The sequence below is a fragment of the Mustela putorius genome, unplaced genomic scaffold, assembly GCF_011764305.1.
Source record: "Mustela putorius furo isolate JIRA1106 unplaced genomic scaffold, ASM1176430v1.1 tig00003869_pilon_pilon_pilon, whole genome shotgun sequence".
NCBI lineage: Eukaryota > Metazoa > Chordata > Mammalia > Carnivora > Mustelidae > Mustela > Mustela putorius.
The window spans coordinates 12,277,129-12,294,728 of NW_025422021.1; the positions used below are offsets into that span (position 1 = coordinate 12,277,129).

At 42.1% G+C, this 17,600-nt stretch overlaps 1 protein-coding gene across 1 annotated transcript in view; it reads left to right on the forward strand.

Moving 5' to 3' along the window:
- The window catches only part of LRP2 (LDL receptor related protein 2), a 105,249-nt gene that overhangs the window by 59,813 nt on the left and 27,836 nt on the right, over nucleotides 1-17,600 (forward strand). The window contains exons 34-44 of the mRNA XM_004744018.3: nucleotides 73-296; nucleotides 2,901-3,078; nucleotides 5,244-5,440; nucleotides 6,139-6,384; nucleotides 7,076-7,198; nucleotides 8,273-8,392; nucleotides 9,792-9,908; nucleotides 10,615-10,731; nucleotides 11,581-11,718; nucleotides 13,218-13,340; nucleotides 16,312-16,440. Coding sequence (XP_004744075.3) covers nucleotides 73-296; nucleotides 2,901-3,078; nucleotides 5,244-5,440; nucleotides 6,139-6,384; nucleotides 7,076-7,198; nucleotides 8,273-8,392; nucleotides 9,792-9,908; nucleotides 10,615-10,731; nucleotides 11,581-11,718; nucleotides 13,218-13,340; nucleotides 16,312-16,440 — 1,712 coding nt within the window. The remainder of the gene's footprint in view (nucleotides 1-72; nucleotides 297-2,900; nucleotides 3,079-5,243; nucleotides 5,441-6,138; nucleotides 6,385-7,075; nucleotides 7,199-8,272; nucleotides 8,393-9,791; nucleotides 9,909-10,614; nucleotides 10,732-11,580; nucleotides 11,719-13,217; nucleotides 13,341-16,311; nucleotides 16,441-17,600) is intronic.

The following is a 17,600-nucleotide window of genomic DNA, read 5'->3' on the forward strand; positions in this document are numbered from 1 at the left end:
TGTCAGTGCATCTGTCATTAATGTCATTGGAAGAAAGATTAGCTTGACTGAGTGACTCTTCTTCTGCCCCAGGTACTCTGATTTGGAGGGCCGCCATCGGCACACGGTATATGACGGAACGCTGTCTCACCCCTTTGCTATCACCATTTTTGAAGATACTATTTATTGGACCGACTGGAATACAAGGACAGTTGAAAAGGGAAACAAATATGATGGATCAGATAGGGTTGTGCTGGTGAACACAACACACAAACCATTTGACATCCGCGTATATCATCCATACAGGCAGCCAATTGGTGAGTGTGTGGAAGTTTGGCCCAGTTGCTTTAGCTTCTCCGCATGCCATTCTTATTTAAGAGTAAACATGATGATTTACAAAGAGAATGTTGTTAATGTGGTAATGTTTATTACGAAACATATGGGAAAACCTGCTTACAACTTTTTTTCCCCCTTAACACCTGGTTTACTCTTAAAGATCAATCTGGGTTTTCATTTTTGATAAGAATTAACAGTTGTTGTGTTGCTGTATTTTCTGAGCTGAAGTGACTGAAGTATTTTAAAGTGCGCCAAACCAGTCAGAATGGCTAAAATAAAACCTGTAGAAACAATAAGTGTTGACGAGGTTGTGGAGAAAGGGGAACCCTCTTACACTGTTGGTGGGAATGCAAACTGGTACAGCCATGTTGAAAACAGGATGGAGGTTCCTCAGAAACTTAAAAATAGAACTATGACCCAGAAATTGCTTTACTAGGTATTTATCCAAAGGATACAAACAGTGATTCAAAGTGGCACCTGAACCCCAATGTTAATAGAAGCAATAGCCGAACTACAGAAAAAGTCTAGGTGTTCATTGACAGATAAATGGATAAAGATGTATATATACACAATGGAATGTTACTCAGCCATCAAAAAGAAAGAAACTTTGCCATTTGCAAAGATGTAGATAGAACCACAGGGTATTATGCTAAACAAAATAAATCAGAGACAAATATCATGTGATTTCACTCGTATGTGGAATTTAAGATACAGATGAACAAAGGGGAAGGGTTAGAAAAATAAAATAAGATGAAATCAGAGAGAGACACAAACCATAAGAGATGCTGAACGCTAGGAAACACACTGAGGGTTGCTGAAGCGGGGGGGTGGGGGTGGGTGGGGTGGGTAATCAAAGCATGGTACTGGAGTAAGAATAGACTTAAGATTGGAGAAAATAGAGTCCAGAATTCGATCCACACATACATGTCAAGTGACTTTTGACAAGCTTGCATTGTGCATCTTCCCTGTCCATGACTTCTGACTGCTCCTGGCAACCACTGGTCTGATGCCTATCGCTACGAATGAGATCTGCCTGTTTTAGATCTGCTTGTAAATGGACTCAAAGCACAAGGATTTCATAACTGGCAAGTCAAGGGCATAGTTTGATTTGGGAAGTGTTCAAATAACTCGATTAGGCATTAATCGATCCCTTGGCTCCTCCATCTTCTAGTTGACTTCACTCACAGTGTATATTCTTAAGTGGTGGCAAATACGGCCAACAGACGCTCCTGTACTATGTTCTTTCTTTTTTAAGATTTTATTGATTAATTTGTGAGAGAGAGAGAGTGCACAGAGGGAGAGTGAGAGGGAGAAGTACACTCCCTGTTGAGCAGGGAGCAAGATGGGGGCCTCCATCCCAGCACCCTGGGATCATGGCCTGAGCCAAAGGCAGACACTTAACAACTGAGCCACCCCGGTGCCCTGAAATAAAATCTTTAAAAAAAAAAAAACTATCGTGATATTCCACTCCTAAATATTTAAGATAACATCCTTGAAAAATAAGGGCATTTCCTATGTAACCACAATAAATTATAACAAGAGATAAACAGTCATTCCCTAATACCCAGATTAATCCATTAAAATGATTGATTTAAAAGAAATGTTTAAAAAAAGTGAGAATAATTATAGAACACAATTTAGTAAATTTCTATTTGAATATTAAATTTTGTGTGTTAAACATATGCTTGTCATCTGGAAGGTAATAATGTTAAGAGCAACACAGTGTCTCATTATATTTTTTTTCTTGTGAACTTATATTCCTCATCATGTAGTCAAAGCCATTTCATGATTTATAGATAATCTAGCAAAAGTTCAGAATTTACTCCAGAATGGATTTTTTTGGCTTCCTTTGTTGTGTTTTGTTTAAAATGGGGTAAGCTTGAAAGTAAGGAAAAATGAGAATTGGCAAAATAAAAGATACTCAGGGTCTCCCCCTACCCCGGAAGTTAATATTCTTTATATTATTTTAGTGAAAATTCGAATTAGGAGCACGTGGCTGGTTCAGTTGGTAAAGCATGTGATTCTTGATCTGGGATCATGAGTTTGAGCCCCACGTTGGGTATAGAGTTTACTTAATTAAAATATATATATACATGCATACATGTGTATCTATCTATATCCATTTATAAAGAAGTTCAAATTAATTTCCATCTACAAGTGGTGACCCAGTAAATTAGTAAAGATGCCACACAGTTTACCTGTCCATCTCATTCTTGGCCATACTTCTGTTGCCCATATTCTTAGAATGAGAGAATATAGCATCTGCTAGAAATTAAAACTGTTAGGTCTAGCCACATGAATGTAAGCTAAGTTTCCCATCCACTCTCCAAAGATGTTGAGAAACACATCTTTTCTAGCCCAGAACACCAGCGGGTATGTCTCACTTCTGGTTGCACATAGATCCGTTTTCTCAAAGCACAGCATTGCTTACACTTCTGCCATCTGTCCCATTTATGAATTTTGCGAAAAAGCGTGAAACTTTGGTATGATTTTTCTTACTGAGCGATGACTAGTTTAATGAGATGGGCAATCAATTCATGTGTGTTGGATATTCTAAGTGAACTAACATATTTTCCTTCTACTAGTGAGCAATCCCTGTGGTACCAACAATGGTGGCTGTTCTCATCTCTGCCTCATCAGAGCAGGAGGAAATGGATTCACCTGTGAGTGTCCAGATGACTTCCAAACCCTTCGTTTGGGTACCCTCTATGTCTGCGTGCCCAGGTGCTCCAGCACCCAGTTCCGGTGTGCCAACAGTGAAAAGTAAGGCTTGCTCTTCCCTCTGCCCACTGCCTCTCCATCCCCTTGGATGGACACACACAGAACTTTGAGGGTCCAGGGGATGGGAGTTTCCTAATGAATTAAGATTTGGGATAGTTAATGTGGCTCATTTGGAATGCGCCAAGACACTCAAGTCTCCAATCTCAGATAATTTCTTTCATGGATAGAAGCAGTTTGTTAAGCAAAATGTATGCAAGTATTTCTTTGTAGAGAAGGAGCTAGAAACTACGTGTTTTTTTTTTTTAATTTCTAATAAATTGTCTTAGGTGTCAGGATCAAGATTGTATATGTGTACACTGAAAAGTGGACCTTAAGAGTGGTAGAATTTCCAGTAAAGGGTCAGTATCCAAAATATCCAAACTTATAAAACTCAACACCCAAGAAACAAATAATCCAGTTAAGCAATGGGGAGAAGACATGAACAGACATTTTTTTCCCAAAGGATACATCCAAATGGCCAGTAGACATATGAGAAGATGCCCAATACCACACATCGTCAGGGAAATTGAAACCAAAACATAATGAGATACCACTTCATACCTGTCAGAATGGCTAAGATTAACAATACAGGAAATAACAGGTGTTGACGAGGATGTGGAGGAAGGGGAGCCCTCCTACACCATTGGTTGCAATACGAGCTGGTGCAGCCACTCTGGAAAACAGGATGGAGGCGCCTCACAAAGTTAAGAGCTACCCTATGACCCAGCGATCACACTGCTAGGTGTTTACCAAAAAGATAAAAAAAGACTGATTTGAAGTAACACATGCACCGTGAAGTTAAAGCAGCCTCATCAAGAATAGCTAAATTATAGACTGAGGAATGGATAAAGAAAGATGTGGTATACATATGAGAGAGTATTACTCAGCCATCAAAAAAGAATCAAATGTTGTCATTTGCAGTGATGTGGACGGAGCTAGACTGTATTATGCTAAGCAAAATAAATTGGTCAGAGCAAGACAAATACCATATGATCTCACTCATATATGGAATTTAAGAAACAAAACAGGTGAACGTAGGGGAAGGGGGAAAAAAGAAAGGGAAGCAAAGCCTTTAAGAAACAAAATGGAGGATCATAGAGGAAGGAAGGGCAAAAGCAAGATGAAGTCAGAGAGGGAGACAGACCATAAGAGACTCTTAATCATAGGAAACAAATGGAAGGTTGCCTGGAGGGGAGAGGGTTAGGGGATGGGGTATTTCGGTGATAGACATTAAGGAGGGCACGTGATATAATGAGCACTGGGTGTTTTATAAGACTGATGAATCACTGAACTCTACCTCTGAAACTAATACACTGTATGTTAATTAACTATTTTTAAAAAGACTTAGCTGAGGGTTTCTAGAGGGGTGGTAGTTGGGGGTGGGCTAAATGAATGATGGGGATTAAGAAGAGGACACTTGTGCTGAGCACTGAGTATTATGTGTAAGTGATGAATCACTAAATGCTACTTCTGAAACTTACAGGTACACTATATGTTAACTAAATAGAATTTAAATAAAAATCTGGAAAAAATAAGTGGTAGAGTTTCTCTGTCTTTCACACTCATACACTGGCCTAGCTTCTTAGTATTATGCCGGAGGATCCAGGATTACACATTTACATCCACTTTTGATTATTTGTATCTGTTACAAAACATGGCCACAGTGGCCATAATCCATTGGTGACTGGGGATACTGAGTCAGAGGGAGGAGACATTAATGCAAACCATTGCATTTAAGATCCAATGGCAGATTGTTTTGGTGATTAAATAAGATACCTTAGATTAAGAATCTAGCATTTATTGATCTTGACCCAGGCTTTCAATAAATGTAAATGCCTTCTGCCTTCCCAACCAGTACCCACCAGTCTGTTATGTCACCCCAGCCGACAGTCCCAACCATTTCCTGCTACCAGAACCATAGCCCTACACACATAGTCCACTGTGTTCTGTGGCAGGAATGTAATCATTAGGTCAGAGCATTTTCTCAGCATGAATTTGGGTCTTAACAAACGTGGTCCATCTCCTCTAGTCATGTTTTCTCTGAAAATACACCACAGTAAAGGAGCTCATGTGTGTAATTACCTGGAATTCAGTTTTGATGTCTTCTCTTCAGGTAGCCTCTACCCCCTGTGCTTTGCTAAGAGAAACACTGTGTTTTCTCTGTGCAGGTGTATTCCTATCTGGTGGAAGTGCGACGGGCAGAGAGACTGCTCAGATGGCTCTGACGAGCCGGTGCTTTGCCCGCAGCGCTACTGCCGGCTTGGACAGTTCCAGTGCAAGGACGGCAACTGCACCAGCTCACATTTCCTGTGCAATGCTCACCAAGATTGCCCTGATGGCTCAGACGAGGACCAGATTCTCTGTGGTGTGTTCAGTTACCGTCTTTGGCCCACTTCTGTAGTAGATTGTGAACAATCCTGATTCTGTGGGGATTTTCTGCATGTCCTAACCCCCAGACCAGTCTAGAGTCCTAGGAAAAAAGTCAAGAGCCCATCCTATATTTTTATGAGGTTCTTAAGATAGACTAGGGTCTCCGCAAGGCAGAGTGTTGAGGTAGACGGTGTGTTGTCTTTGGTGGTTTGGTGCCATGTGCTGTGCATGGAATCCTCCTCAAGAGTGAACACTGGGGGCCAAAGGAGGGCTTCCTACTCTCATTTTAAGGATGCTTATGTGATATTTGTTAGTGTTTCCATTTTTTGAAAAGCAAAGGGGGAAAACCCGCAAAACTGAAAACAACACACTGACAATAGCAGCAAACACAAAGTTTGAGAAATACTGTCCATTAGGAGAATAGGGATGGGAGGTGGCCATCAGAATTCAGTAGGCCATCAGTGACACTGTCTTTAACCCCTAATTCTGCATGCAAGAGAAAGATATTTAAGAATTTAGGAGTCAGTAATAGTCAAGTGAATAACTGACGTTTTCGTGGTATTGGCTGATAATAAGTGCATTAGGACAAAAGTACTCTAAAAAAGAAGTTAGGATGAAGCTCTCGAAGATCCCTCCATGTAAATCAGGAACGTCTGTCCATAACACCTAGCAACCAAATGCCCCTCCCTGCAGAGCATCACCGCTGCCAGTCCAACGAATGGCAGTGTGCCAACAAACGGTGCATCCCCGAAGCCTGGCGGTGTGACTCGGAGAACGACTGCGGGGATAACTCGGACGAAGATGTCTACAACTGTGCCAGTCGGCTCTGCCGGCCGGGCTACTTCAAGTGTGCTAATAATCACTGCATCCCTCAGCACTGGAAGTGTGATGTGGACAATGACTGTGGCGACTACTCGGATGAGCCCATGCCCGAATGCTGTGAGTTCTGCGGGAGGGACATGTGGGAGCACGGATGGGAAAGCAGGAGGACCCGTGTGGATTGCGAGATGACAGGGAAGCCCCTACTTCAGCCCCATGGCACCCTCCGTCTTGGCTCTCCCTGCTAATTCTGGCACTTGAGGAAAGTATAGCTGTATGGTTGGCAGGTGGAACCAGACCTTGTTCCGAAAGAGGCTCATTCCTCTGTACTCTGGATATCTTAACTCTCCAAAATACGATCACAAGAACTTCCATTTGTGTATGTCTAGCACTTTCTCATTTGAGCCTCAGTGAAACACTGCCCAGTAGGGAATGTACATTTACCAATTTCCATTTTCCAGGTGAGGAAACTGAGGCTCACCTTAAGTAGTTGGTCACGTTTCTGTTGAGTGGTAGAGCTGACACCCAGGTGTTTTTTTGCTTCAAGCCCAGGCCTTCCCCTCCTCCACCACCCCCCTGCCCCGTAGTTAATCCTGTAACACAAATGAAGGATACTTTGACAGGGAGGAAACTTAAGATGCTTTCTGCTCTGGGTAAATAGATCACACCTAAAACAACACACGTGGCCAGAATCAATCCAGTTGGTAACACGGTAATTGCCTCCTCAGCACCAGGTCCTTCATATGACAATGCGAAGGTGTCTTTTGGACTGAACATTCAGTTCCAACTTTGCTTTTTCCTGTCTTTTCAGTGAGCCATCGCTGTGACAACCATACAGAATTCAGCTGCAGAACGAACTACCGCTGCATCCCACAGTGGGCTGTGTGTAACGGTTTCGATGATTGCAGGGACAACAGCGATGAGCAAGGCTGTGGTAGGAGGGGCTGCAGGGGTGTGGGGGAGGGGCAAGAGCCCGGAAGCGTCAGGTGCGCTCTGGGTGAGGAGAGTGCCTTTCCCATGTCCTTGCTCCTCCAATTACCTCTGAAAAAGCATCATCTATTGATCTTTCTAGTAACACATTACTTTTTTTTTTTTAAGCATTTAGCGGACTTTGGGGGAGTTTAATTTATATCCTCTTAAATGAAATCCCATCCTGAGGAATGTTGGAATTGGGGAAGACATTATTAAGATACTAGGAACTTACATAATTTCTCCTAAATGTGGAATCGTTATTTGCACTTGACAAGTTTAAATTGTCTAATTTTATAGATTTATTGAAACTGATGGAAGGGGGTAGAGAAAAGATTTGATACCTATCTCTAAAAAGAATAATTCAAAATCAGAACATTTCTTATTTGGAGATTTTCATATTCCGAATGTCTCTCTGTCCGTATCTTCTACGAGAAAGCTGTTAAGTCACATTGGCAACATGGAAAGAACTTAGGGACAGAAGGTCAAATGAATTAATAGAATCTGTCAAGATTAGCCATACACTTCAACTGGAAACCTGAATATCTGTGAGTGCATATTAGGTTTAGTTGGCAGAAAGGCAGATAATGGGTTATTTTAACACTGAATTTAATCCCAGGACAGTGGGATCATGACCTGAGCTGAAGGCAGCCGCTTAACTGACTGAGCCACCCTGGTGCCCCATTTAACACTGAATTTAACCAACTGAAGGCAGTGAGATGGAAATGTTCTGTTAGCATCACTTAATCTTCCTCTCCAGGTCTTTGTTGCAAATTAGAAGCCAGATGTCAATTCATTTTTTGAGCAGTTGCTCCAAAAAAGAATGAATCTAGTTTAAAGCAGTTTAAAGTTGAAGTAGGATGGGTTCAGGTTGGCCAAAAGAGGAATATTGACCGTGAATGCTGTTAGCATTCCTCTCTCTGGAAGCTTTGAGAATATGGGAGCATAGTTCTCCAGTTGTCTCACAAGAAAGCCAGTGCTACCTTGGCATTTCTTGACCTCCAGCTTCTGAAGTCTTTGCAATGACTGTGCTTTGTAGAGGAGAGGACGTGCAAACCTTCCGGGGAATTTCGCTGTAATAATCACCACTGTATCCCTCTTCGCTGGAGGTGTGATGGGCACAATGACTGTGGAGATCACTCAGATGAGGAGAACTGTGGTGAGTGTTCATGGTTCTCCTGTCTTTATGTGCTGCCAGAGTTGTGCTTTCTGTTCCTCGCCCATAATTCAGTTCTCTATGCCATTCATCCTAAACGGGTAGGGTGACAATTACCTGATTGCTTGCATTCTCCTGACTAGTACATTTCCACTTTTTCTTTGACTAAAGACAGAAACATCTCCCTTTAAGATGCTTATAATGAAGTTTTGGGAGAAGGGTGTTTACCCAAGTATATGTTTTGTTTGTTTATATCTAACTTTTTTTCTAAAAAGAGTGTGAGGCGACTTGTAATACAGGACAATTACAGTAAGATAAAGAATAGAAACAAAAAAATAAGGACCAAGAGAAGTTCTAGAAGCAAAGGTGCTAACCCAAAGAATTTGCTTCTTAAGTGCCTCAAAATGGTCTTAATAGCAGAGGAAAGAGATTTTGTATTTAGGATTGTCCTCCCCTCTCCGCCCACCCCAGAATGTCTGACTATTTTAGGAGGGCTAGTGATTAAATGACAGGTCAGGCTTTAGTTTCTTTCTCCCAATGAAGGTGCTGACTATAAGGAATTGGACAGGGAGGTCAAGGATAAGAAGCCAAAGATTTGGGTCACATCAAACTAGATAGTCCTGAGTAATTGGATATATTACCCTGCTCTAAACATAGGTCACTGATTCATGTATATGTCAATTTCAGATCGATTAATATGGAATACGGTTTTTTTGTTTTTGTTTTTGTTTTTTTAAGTAGGCTCCCAATGTGAGGCTTGAACTCACAAGCCCAAGATCAAGAGTCTCATTCTCTACCAGCTGAACCAGCTAGGTGCCCTGTAATATGCAATACATGATAACTTTAGTCACGTTTTGGAAGTAAGAAATGATTGCCACTTTCCATAGGCAGTTGAGGAAATATATCAGTTGACTAAAACTCAAGACAAAAGTGTGATCCAGTGGAATTTTAAATTTGAGAAAGTTAATGTTTAATCCTATAGGAGGATTAAGATAATTGTTGTAAGATAATTGTTGCTTTCATGATAGTCTATAACCTATCTTACAACAATTATCTTAATCCTCCTATATATAGTAGATAGTCTATATCTATCTTAATCCTCCTATATATATAGATAGTCTATATAACCTATAGGAGGTTATCTAGACTATCATGAAAGCAACAATTATCTTACAAGTAAATCACCTTTGGAGAAAAGGCTTAATAAAGGCCCTTCTTCACATTCTTAAAATCGAGGTAGAAGGTCTAGTTTTGGAGGACGCGTAGTCTGCCTGCCCAAGGAGATGGCTAGGACTCGGGACACAGGAGTGCCGGCATGCTGAGGATACTCAGGCCCTCACCAGTTTGTCTTCTGTGTATGATTCCTGGTTCCCACTGATGGCTGGGTGGCTTTCCTTTGCAGTCCCTCGGGAGTGCTCGGAGAGTGAATTTCGATGTGCTGATCACAGCTGCATTCCCTCTCGATGGGTCTGTGACCATAACAACGACTGTGGCGACAACTCGGATGAGCAGGACTGTGGTAACTGTCGGGTCTTTCAGAGGCTTACCACGGGGTGTAGTACCAGAGTCGGCATAGTTAACAGAAGAAAGGACTTCAAGTGAGAGTTCGTATGTTTTTTTAAGAGTAAAACAATTTTTTTATACTTTGTGTAATACATAAGCCTTCCCAGAGCGCAGTACCTTCCCCTCTGTATTTTCTATGCTTTATTCTTATAGTAGTCTTAACTTGTAATAGGCGAAAAGGGCAAGAAATTGTTGAAAATCTCATTTTACCTTAAATATTTCCTAGGAGCAGACTTGAATCTGCATTGTTCTTATAAACGACAACAACAAAAGCATTCATTTTTCCTACTGTTCCCTGAAAGTGTCTGTGGGGGATATATTTCTGTAGCTCCATGGTGTAGGGGTCAGGGGCATTAGACCAGGAATCATAACCCCCAAGTGACTTTTATAGCTCTTGACTCATTAAGGGTTGGGTCTAGGAATTCAGGTTTCCGAGAAAATGCTAGAGATTATGTAATAGGGGAGAGAGGGGTACTTCCATTTCCATATGTTGAATGTGGTTTTGGTGCACTTATTCCTTTTCTAGACACAGCTGTGCATTTGCCGTGCACTAGTCATAGGGTTTGGATAGGAATGGGATGAAGTCGTTAGTTCGTTAGTCTGTTCCCCAGACCTGTCTGAGAAGAACGAGACCTTTTGGAATGACAGTCTTTTCTCTTCAGAGATGAAGACGTGCCAGCCTGGGTATTTTCAGTGTCAGAGTGGACACTGTGTGCCTGAGCAGTCGACTTGTGATGGAGTGGCTGACTGTCTAGATGCCTCCGATGAAGCTGCTTGTCGTAAGTGTCTGGGCCCCCAGGGCCCTGATCATCTGAAATGCAGCAGATGGCCTTTTAGACCCCACCTCTCTAGCAGCCACCACTTCTTAAATGGCTAGGATGCAGGGATTTTCTCCTTGGCGCTCATTGGCGTTCACTTAGGGGTCTGAGTCATCATACCCAAATAGTCCTAGTAGTCATTCAGATGCAATTCATTAACCATATTTTAAATAGAGAATATAGTAAATATCTGTGCTAACAAAAATACTATCACCTGCAATACAAATTCATTGATTGAAAAAAAAAAAAACCACCTCAGGTGAACGAGAACATTCAAGCAGTGAATAGATGGGTATAAAAAACTTGGATTGGGTATTAGAACATACTGAATTGACAGCATTAACACCTTTCTGAATTTTGTGATGGCATATAAAAAGCTTAAAAATGAAGGTCAGTATGATCATTCACAGTTTAGTCTTTATGAATCACTGAATAAATATGGACTGGTTTTGATGATCTGTGATGGGTATTGTTAAGGATGTAGTTGCCACATCTTAAATCCTGGTTTCAGAGAAACTATATAAATGGATGATGGATAGGGCCAATGCTGACACAGCTGAAGAGGTGCCCTTGCCTATGAAGAGGAAGTCCAGTGCCATCCGCAGAATGACTCATGTCTTTGAAAACTGGGATGGGACAACGGTCCTGAAGAGGTAGTCCATCACAATTTCAGGCAGTGGAAGGTGACAGTCCATCTCGAATAAGGAAGACAGGCTGTCATGGAAAGAGTTACGGGACGAATAACAGCCTACCTTTTCAAAACTTGTTACTTTTTCTAACAGTTGGAATCTGTCTCCTCTCTACCAACAGCCACTCGCTTCCCCAATGGTGCGTATTGCTCAGCGACTATGTTCGAATGTAAAAATCACGTGTGCATCCCGTCACCTTGGAAATGTGATGGCGATAACGACTGTGGCGATGGTTCTGATGAGGAACTTCACCTGTGCCGTAAGAGGGAGATGAAGGGCGGGTTTGGGAGTGGTGTCATCTGGCAAAATCTCAATGCTTTTTCCATGGGGCGTGTGATGCCAGAGGCCAGTTGGACAATGTTTGAAAACTGGATGCATTTTACTTGGTCTTCTTTCCCAGTTCGTTGTTTGGAACATGGGAATGTTAGAATGTTAGACAGACATTCATCCCTGTCCTTTATAGCCTGGGGATTGGACAAAAATGCCACGTCAGTATTTCCTTCCCTTCGGAGCACTTTAATTAGGGTCCATTATATTTTCACAGCAGCATCTCCACATTTTCTTGCCACATCTTTTCTTGTTAAGAATTAACCCTGTTCTGTTTTGCTTTTAACTTGATGGATCTTGAAAAATACCTTCACCCTGTGGAACTTAGTACTTAAGTACTTAGGAAGTTGCTCCCTCAATGAGATAAAGTGCCTGCAGCCCCATTAAAAAGTGGAGAGGCAGAGACACAGCCCCATTAAAAAGCGACTAGCACTGTTTTATAATGTGCGCACATCTTTCACAACAAAGAATTTCTGCAACAGTTCTGTTAACAGTACTTCTAAGAATCAGTTCTTAGGTCTGACTTTTTTATCCCCAGCCGATCTTATCATGAGTTTCTGCTTTTGTTCCTGTGTGTGATGCAAAGGCAGAAGGAGAAATCAGATAGCCAAAGCCTTCCATGTGGAAGACATGTGTATGTTGAGATTACCCAATCTCGGGGGCCTGAACAGAGGACAAGTAAGGGACCTGGGTTCTACCTTTGGGTTCCACCTTTGGGTTCCTCACAGGTGCATAAGCATCAGCTAGAAGTTTAACTCTGGACAACAAGATGAGTCAGAGGTCAGTTGTGAAATAGCAACTTTAAATGTAAGAGGTAAGCACATTCAGGAAGGAAAGTCTGTCACTGTGTGAAATTTCATGCTCTGGAGGGTCAGTGACAACTGCAGTCAGAAAGATCACAGCAGCCTTCTTAATATTAGGATAAGTGTTCATGTATGGTCCCTGCCAGTCTCTCCAGCCTCATGGCTTGTCATTGTCCCCCTCATTCTGTGCTCTGGCTGCAGGGATTATAATTCAGGTCCAAACATGGGCTGTGCTCCTTCCTGACTTCAAATCTTCCCCCAGCCTCTTCTGATCTCTATCAGCACCACGTACCCTACCCCCAACTCCCACCCCTTGCCACCATAGATGCCATGATAGCAGGTCTGGTTTGTGGCTCTTCTCAAAGTTATAATTGAATGGTTAATTGGCAAAGTCTGTTTTCCTGTTAGAATGAAAGTTCTGTGAGTTCCAGGACTGTGTCTGTCTTGTTCTGCATCGTTTCTGGCTCCTAGCACAGTGACATGGTGTGTGCTGGATCCTCAAGGTGGATTTGTGGATTGGTTCATTGAATGAACAGATGAATGGATGAATGGAGCGAGCCTGGTGCTGGCACAAGAGCATTTAGATACTACTTCTACTCTCAACTTGCTTGTCTGTTTTGCCTTCCAGTGGATGTTTCCTGCGAATCACCGTACCGGTTCCGATGTGACAACAATCGCTGTATTTATAAGCATGAGCTGTGCAACCATGTGGATGACTGTGGAGATGGGAGCGATGAGAAGGAGGAGCAGTGTAAGCAAAGTGAAGACGAGGGAAAACTAAGGGCCCCAAGTCTTCTGCAGTTTGCAGAATGTACCTCTGGGATTTCAGTTTGTTTGGTAGAGGCTGAGCTGGGCCTACGGCTGCAGATCCCCTTTGACAATTGTTTTCCAGACCATATAAACACACTCACTACTCAAATACATCCCTCCCCTGCTTATTCCCGCCTCGTTGGAGCAAGTTGTCTAATTTTTTAGTCTTCATTTACGTAGTCAATAAGGGTTTTTTTGAGACATTGAGAACAAACACTAAATGCTAGTTGACCCACGCTTCACAAATTAATGGTTTATTTATTTTCAAAAATGAGTTTTGGTCACTCTTCAGCCTCGAGTTGCTAATTGTTAATCTAGGCACGTGAGCTGCTGAATGCTCAGCTGAAATGATCACGCTCAAAAAGGCAGCACCGGTGTTAACAGAGCTGGTCCTATGTGCATCTTTAAAGTGGAAATTCATTTCCCAGAAGAGTTAAATTCTGGATTATTTTAAGATAGAAGTTTCAAACCGGTGGTGTTAAATGTTACAGATACTGGAAGAAAAAAATCTGCGCATTCCCCTTGTGAGAATGTTTTAAAATCTGTCCATTGAAGGGGAGAGTTGATTAATTTGGGGGTAATTTATCTAGAGAAAAGTCAGTAAGAGAAATGATTTCCCCTGACTCCAATTACTTTTCTTCCTAAAAGGATGCTCTTTGGGAAAATTTAGATAAATGACTCATTTTTTTTCTATGTCCCATCCTTTGTATTGCTGTGGCCTTAGAATGCTCACCGACAGCTCTGTGTCAGAGAGGACGAGGACACTCTGGCGGCGCTCTGGCTTGTACTTTCGTACCTACAGTATTTGGCAGAGGTGGCCCGGTGGTTTTAACATCGTTCCTAGGTTTATTTGAGGCCTGGTACAAAAGGATGAAAACCAAGAAATAGAACATTTTAAAAATTTTGAGCAGGTTTCGCCTTCTCCCATTCTGTTTCCATTTCCCTTATTGCTCTTGCCTTTTCTTTCTTTCTTTCTTTCTTTTTTCTTTAATGGAGCAAGACAATTGGAGCATGTGGTCAAATTTGAGAGTGGATAAAAGGGGCAGTAAGCTTACTCTTCCCAAAGAATTGGATGTTAGAGGAATCACTGCTTGCCATCAAAATAGACAAACCACAACATTTCAGTGGCTTAAAGTAGCAGAGGTTGAATTTTTTTTCTTAAGATTGATTGATTTGAGAGAGACCATGAGGCAGAGAGGGGCAGAGGGACAGGGAAACCCCAACAGACTCTGTGCTCAGCACAGAGCCCACTGCAGGGCTAGATCGCACAACTCGGAGATCATGACCTGAGCTGAAACCAAGACTTGGATGCCCAACCATCTGCACCAGCCAGGCGCCCTGGGAGCAGAGGTTGATGTAAAGTTTGATGAAGGTCAGGCAGTTCTCCATCCTGTAAGTATGTCACCTGCAACACGTAGTCTTCAAGGTTGCCAAGCAGGAGAAGACAGAAATGAAGGAAGCATGCAGATTTGTATTTTCCTGGGCGTGGAAGTGATAGATCTTGCTTGTGCTTGTGATCCTTTGGTTGGAACTGGTCACAAGGTTCCAATCTCACTGCAGGGAAGTGCAGGGGTTTTTAATGAATACCAGTGATTTTGCCACAATTTAACCTTGTGTCACTAAGAATCCATTTATACTTTTCTTCCTATGCATAGAACACCCTGAACCTGTCCCCAAGGGACATGACTCATAGTCCCATTCAGTAACTGAAATCCAGGAATCCTGGGTAATAGGCTTCAGTCCTGCTGTCAGTTGCAGACAAGGTTCCTCTTGGTTTGAAGAAACATAAACTAGTTAAACAAGTTTTATTTATGCCACTCTGCCCCTAAGAGATAGTAGTAGATCAGGGGAAGCATAATAGAAATAGATCCCATTGGGCAAGAAAGAATGAGAGACTCATCACATTCACCAGCCTCTAGCAGTTCCAGAGGACCAGTGGGCACGGCTGTTTCCTTTGAGACATAGCTTTTGAATCTGCTTTATATCTTTGTTTTTCTCATGCACCTTTGTCTCAACTGATAATCGGTTACATTCAGCCCATCTAGAAAAATAGATGGGCCATTATTTCATCCAACTCAGAGGTTTTACTGGTTATTTGTGTCTCAAAGCCTTCTAAACTTCATAATCTCACTGTTCAGGATCTAAATGGAGTCAGCTTTTCCCACACATCAAATTGCTGGGCTTTATTTCTTTTCTGCTTATAAATCAACCGGCTCTTCCCTGAACTTTTTCTCTGATTGATACTCCCCTGCCAAACTCAGGTAATGGCAAGCAATGCTACTAGCATCCCGTTTTCTCATCTCTTTCCTTAGATCAGCAGGTTCAACAAGCAGGTGATCTGCAGGTGATCTGCTTTCCAATTTTTCCAAAGTGACACTTTCACCAAAGTCTTTGCCTTTGCATCATATGGGTCTCCATCTTTCCTATCTCCAATATCTCTTTCCTCATTGCTTGCCTCCTGACCATGAAGACAGCATCCCATAATTTACCTTTTTATTATGAAAGTACCTTACATTTTTATTATTCAGGGTATCTCATGCCACCTCTGCACCCAACAAATTTGCAACTCTCAGGGGTGATACCTTATGAAGACTCACTTCTCACCCAAGTAAAGCCCAGTGCATGTTGCCCAGCCCCTCCAACTTGTAGCTGGGCCACCTGAAACCCATGACTTCCAAGGTTGCCAAAGCGGGAGACACAGAAGCTTTAATTGCTTCAGTCATATCACTTCCTACTCGTAGCCCATTGGCCAGAACTAGTCACATGGTTCCAACACAACTGCAAGGGAGACGGAAATGTAGGGAAGCACAGGCTTACCTGTGAGCAGTAACTGTCTGCCACAAAGGGAAGCATCTTGTTCCACAGAAGAGAAAGTTTTGACTTTGACTTGAACTTCTGTTCTTAAATTACAGGTTTAGCTTCAACCTCTAGACCTTGTACAGAAAACGAATTTAAGTGTAGCAATGGACATTGCATTTCACAGTCTCTTGTATGCGATGATGTTGATGATTGTGGTGACCATTTTGATGAAACTGGTTGCAGTAAGTAAATATTGATTATTGTATTTCATCGTAATAACTCGGGTTTACCTAACAAGAGTGTGCAATAACGTAAGAACATGATAACCACATATTTCTCTTTATTTTGTGCTCTGAATTGCAATCAAGCCTGTAGCTATCTGTTATTGAGCACGTACTCTGTACCAGACATTGTGCTAAACACTACAAGGATTATCTCATTTTACCCTTGTAACAACCCCATGAGCTGAGAATGTTCACCAAATTTTTTAAAAAGATTTGTTTATTTATATGAGAGGGAGAGAGAATGGGGGTGGGGAGGGGCAAAGTGAGAGGAAGAGAGAAACCCAAGCAAACTCTGTGCTAGGTGCAGAGCCGGACGTGGGGCTCCATTTTACGACCCTGAGATCATGACCTGAGCTAAACCCAAGAGTTAGATGCTTAACCAGCTGTGCTAGCCAGGTGCCCCTGAAGTATTTTTTTTAATGAGGAAACTGGCTTGCAGGTATGAAAAACCTGCATGTCTTTTTGCCATCAAGAGGCTGAGGATTTAAACTCTGATCTGCCTAACTCCAGAGCATCTCCCCCCAGTTAACTAGGTGCCTCCCAGCACCTTAAAGCTGTGTATTGTGTTTACTAGTCTGCATATTTTTTTCCGCCTTAAGCCAAATGCAGTATCCTTCAGCACTAAGGGGAAAAGCTTAACCCCATAAAGATGGAGTTGTCAGGAGGAACATTTATTTTTAGTTTTAAAGTAGAGGGACTACTTTGTGTAGGAAAAAGATAAGGAACACAAGGAGTGGTTCTAGTTCAGTGTTGTGATGGAAATGTTGGAATGGCATGTTAATTCACACCTTTTTAGTCCTTTAGAGCTCTTAGGAAATCCTTGCACATACATTATCTAATTTGTCACTCAAACAAACCCCACTGGGTTACTACTACTATGTCTTATCTGTATAAATAATCTCAGAGAGCTTAAGAAGTTGCTTGAGGTCATACAGTGTGGCAGAGGCAAAATTTGAATAGTCTTGTGACTCCAGGTGACTAGAGCTGGCATCTAGTTTCTTTGGCCACTACCTGTGCCCCTTTGGGCATCAATTGACCTCTCCTGGCCTCAGTTGCTTCATAGGAAAACCAAAAAAAGTTCTTCAGACTCTAGGAGCCCATGACTTAGTCATCTTAGC